The sequence below is a fragment of the Crocuta crocuta genome, unplaced genomic scaffold, assembly GCF_008692635.1.
Source record: "Crocuta crocuta isolate KB4526 unplaced genomic scaffold, BGI_CrCroc_1.0 scaffold886, whole genome shotgun sequence".
NCBI lineage: Eukaryota > Metazoa > Chordata > Mammalia > Carnivora > Hyaenidae > Crocuta > Crocuta crocuta.
Genome location: NW_027530624.1, coordinates 178,861 through 181,518, shown reverse-complemented (window position 1 = coordinate 181,518; position 2,658 = coordinate 178,861). Strand labels below are relative to the sequence as shown.

The window sequence follows — 2,658 nt, the reverse complement described above, 5'->3', positions numbered from 1 at the left end:
GGAGCGCGCCCGCTCTGTGCCGCCTGCTGCCGCCTCTGTTGCTCCTGCTGCTGCCACTGCCCCCCCGCGCCCGGGCCAAGTACGTGCGGGGCAACCTCAGCTCCAAGGAGGTGAGTGAGCTGGGCCCTCCCCTGCCACCCGCCGGGCCCCCGGGGGACAGGAGGGGAGGGAAGGAGGAGGGTGCCGCCCCGCCCCCTGCCGCCCTTCCCAGGCTGTCCCTGAGAGCCGCGGTGGGATTGGGGCTGGGGGTAATAGGGGGGACTGGGTCAGGGTTGAGGCTGAGAGGGGCCGTGGGGTCGCGAAGAGACTCGGGGGTTGTAGGAGGGACATTGAGGTCAGAGCTGGGCGGGGAGGAGGGACGGGTTGGGAGAGTCAGAGTTTGGGGTGGGGGTTGGGAGAACGCCAAGGTGGTGCTGAAGGGACAGCACTTTTCACGCCGTGGAGAACCTCGGGTTCACACTCCTGCTCAGGGCCAGGAGAGGGCCCTCTCGAATATCACCGAGTAGGAGATGATCTCTGGGACCACCGGAGATGATCTCTGGGACCACCGTGGGGGCAGTCGTGTGGATAACCCCGGGGATGCCAGTCAGATGGTGTTCGGGACTAAAAGTGGCTGGGATGGGCATCTGGCCCTCGGCCTTTCTCAGTGCACTTGGAAAATGGGAGAAGTGTTTGAGGAGAGGAGAAGAAACTTGGGTGGGGGGCATTTGAGACAAGAATCCTGGACCCAAGGTAAAGGGATCCCAAGAATTTTGGAGGTAACTTGGCCCCCTTATGCTTCTCGGGAAATCAGGTACCCAAGAGTAGGGAAGGAAAGTTGGGGGTCTATGGAGTCCCGGAGTTCTCAAAGGATTCAGGAGGACTGGGCCCCTTTTCCAGGACTGGGTGTTCCTGACAAGATTTTGCTTTCTTTCGGATTACGGCCGACTGGACTTCCGTTTCCGATACCCTGAGGTGAGCCTTCCCTGAGCACCCTGCATGCTGAGGCTGGATATTCCCTTGGCCTCCCAAGGCAAGGGCTACCCCGGCTCCCTGCACTCCGCTCCCCCCAAACTTCAAAATCTCTGGGTCTGCAGGCCAAGTGCTGTCAGAACATCCTCCTCTATTTCGACGACCCATCCCAGTGGCCGGCTGTGTACAAGGCAGGGGACAAGGTGAAGGCTGTGAGGAGGGTGCGTGGGAGAGGGAAGAAGGTCAGGGCCGGCCAGGGAGTGACAGCGTCCCTGCTTTTCCCAGGACTGCCTGGCCAAGGAGTCAGTGATCAGGCCGGAGAACAACCAGGTCATCAACCTTACCACCCAGTATGCCTGGTCAGGCTGTCAGGTATGGGGGAACGGGCAGGTGCTGAAGGCCAAGGGCTTAAGGGCCACACAGACAGGCTTCAACCTTCTTCTTGCTCCTGCCCAGGTAGTGTCAGAGGAGGGAACCCGCTACCTGAGCTGCTCCAGTGGCCGAAGCTTCCGCTCAGTGCGTGAAAGGTGGTGGTACATCGCACTCAGCAAGTGTGGGGTAAGAGACGAGGCCGGCCACCTGGGCCTTCTCCTCCTTGCCTTCCTGGTGAGCCTCTACCTGCCCAGGGTCCCCCCCCTTAGGCCTCCACACTCCCCACAGGGAGATGGGCTGCAGTTGGAGTATGAGATGGTCCTCACCAACGGCAAGTCCTTCTGGACACGGCATTTCTCAGCTGATGAGTTTGGTGAGCATATGGGGACCCGGAAACCAGGAGGTATCTTTATGGAGGTCTACAGTCGGGTGCCCACTGCTGAGGGACACCTAGCTTTGACTGAATCATTTCCTCCTTCTACAAATTGGTAGGGATCCTGGAGACAGATGTGACTTTCCTCCTCATCTTCCTCCTCATCTTCTTCCTCTCCTGTTACTTTGGATGTAAGTCCAGTACATGGTGGTGGGGTTAGGAGTTATGAGGGGGGGGCAGGGTTGGGGGAGATGAGCTAGTCTCCCTTCCTGTCTGTGAACCACCTTCCCCTGCTTTTCTTTTAGATTTGCTGAAAGGTCGTCAGTTGCTCCACACTACTTATAAAATGTTCATGGCTGCAGCAGGAGTGGAGGGTGAGGTTTAGAGTATACCAGCTTTTGAGTTCCGTCAGGGGAGGGACCTAGGGTCCAGATACTTGGGTCTGAGGGAAAGAAGAGGGGCTGGGGGCCTGGACTCCTGGGTCTGAGGGAGGAGGGGGCTGGGACCCTGGACTCCTGCGTCTGAGGGAGGAGGGGGCTGGAGACCTGGGCTTCTGGGTCTGTGGGAGGAGGGGCCCCTGGGTCTGAGGGGGGAGGAGCTGGGGATCTGGATCCTGAGTCTGAGGGAGGAGAGGCTGAGGGCCTGGACATCTGGATCCTGGAGAAGAGAGGCTGGGGCCTGGATGCCAGAGTCTCCTAGGACGTAAGTGGGAGTAAATGGTCTAGAATCCTGACAGGGATGAAGGAGGAGTTCTGGCCATCTGGACTATAATGTTAGGGAACAGTGATGCCCCAAAGCTGCTTTCTGTCCTTTCCTCCCTCTGCCCATTCTCTCCTCAGTCCTGAGCCTCCTGTTTTTCTGCATCTACTGGGGCCAGTATGCTACTGATGGCGTTGGCAATGAGAGCCTGAAGATCTTGGGTGAGAATGAAGTGGGCAGGGGGGGGGGGGCGCGGGGTGTTC

General features: G+C 59.2%; 1 protein-coding gene across 1 annotated transcript in view; it reads left to right on the top strand.

Annotated features, from left to right (window-relative positions):
* The window catches only part of TMEM145 (transmembrane protein 145), a 9,936-nt gene that overhangs the window by 1,835 nt on the left and 5,443 nt on the right, over window positions 1-2,658 (top strand). The window contains exons 3-11 of the mRNA XM_077768130.1: window positions 5-110; window positions 880-954; window positions 1,077-1,154; window positions 1,237-1,323; window positions 1,408-1,509; window positions 1,612-1,696; window positions 1,816-1,887; window positions 2,002-2,070; window positions 2,536-2,616. Of these exons, the coding sequence (XP_077624256.1) occupies window positions 5-110; window positions 880-954; window positions 1,077-1,154; window positions 1,237-1,323; window positions 1,408-1,509; window positions 1,612-1,696; window positions 1,816-1,887; window positions 2,002-2,070; window positions 2,536-2,616 (755 nt within the window). The remainder of the gene's footprint in view (window positions 1-4; window positions 111-879; window positions 955-1,076; window positions 1,155-1,236; window positions 1,324-1,407; window positions 1,510-1,611; window positions 1,697-1,815; window positions 1,888-2,001; window positions 2,071-2,535; window positions 2,617-2,658) is intronic.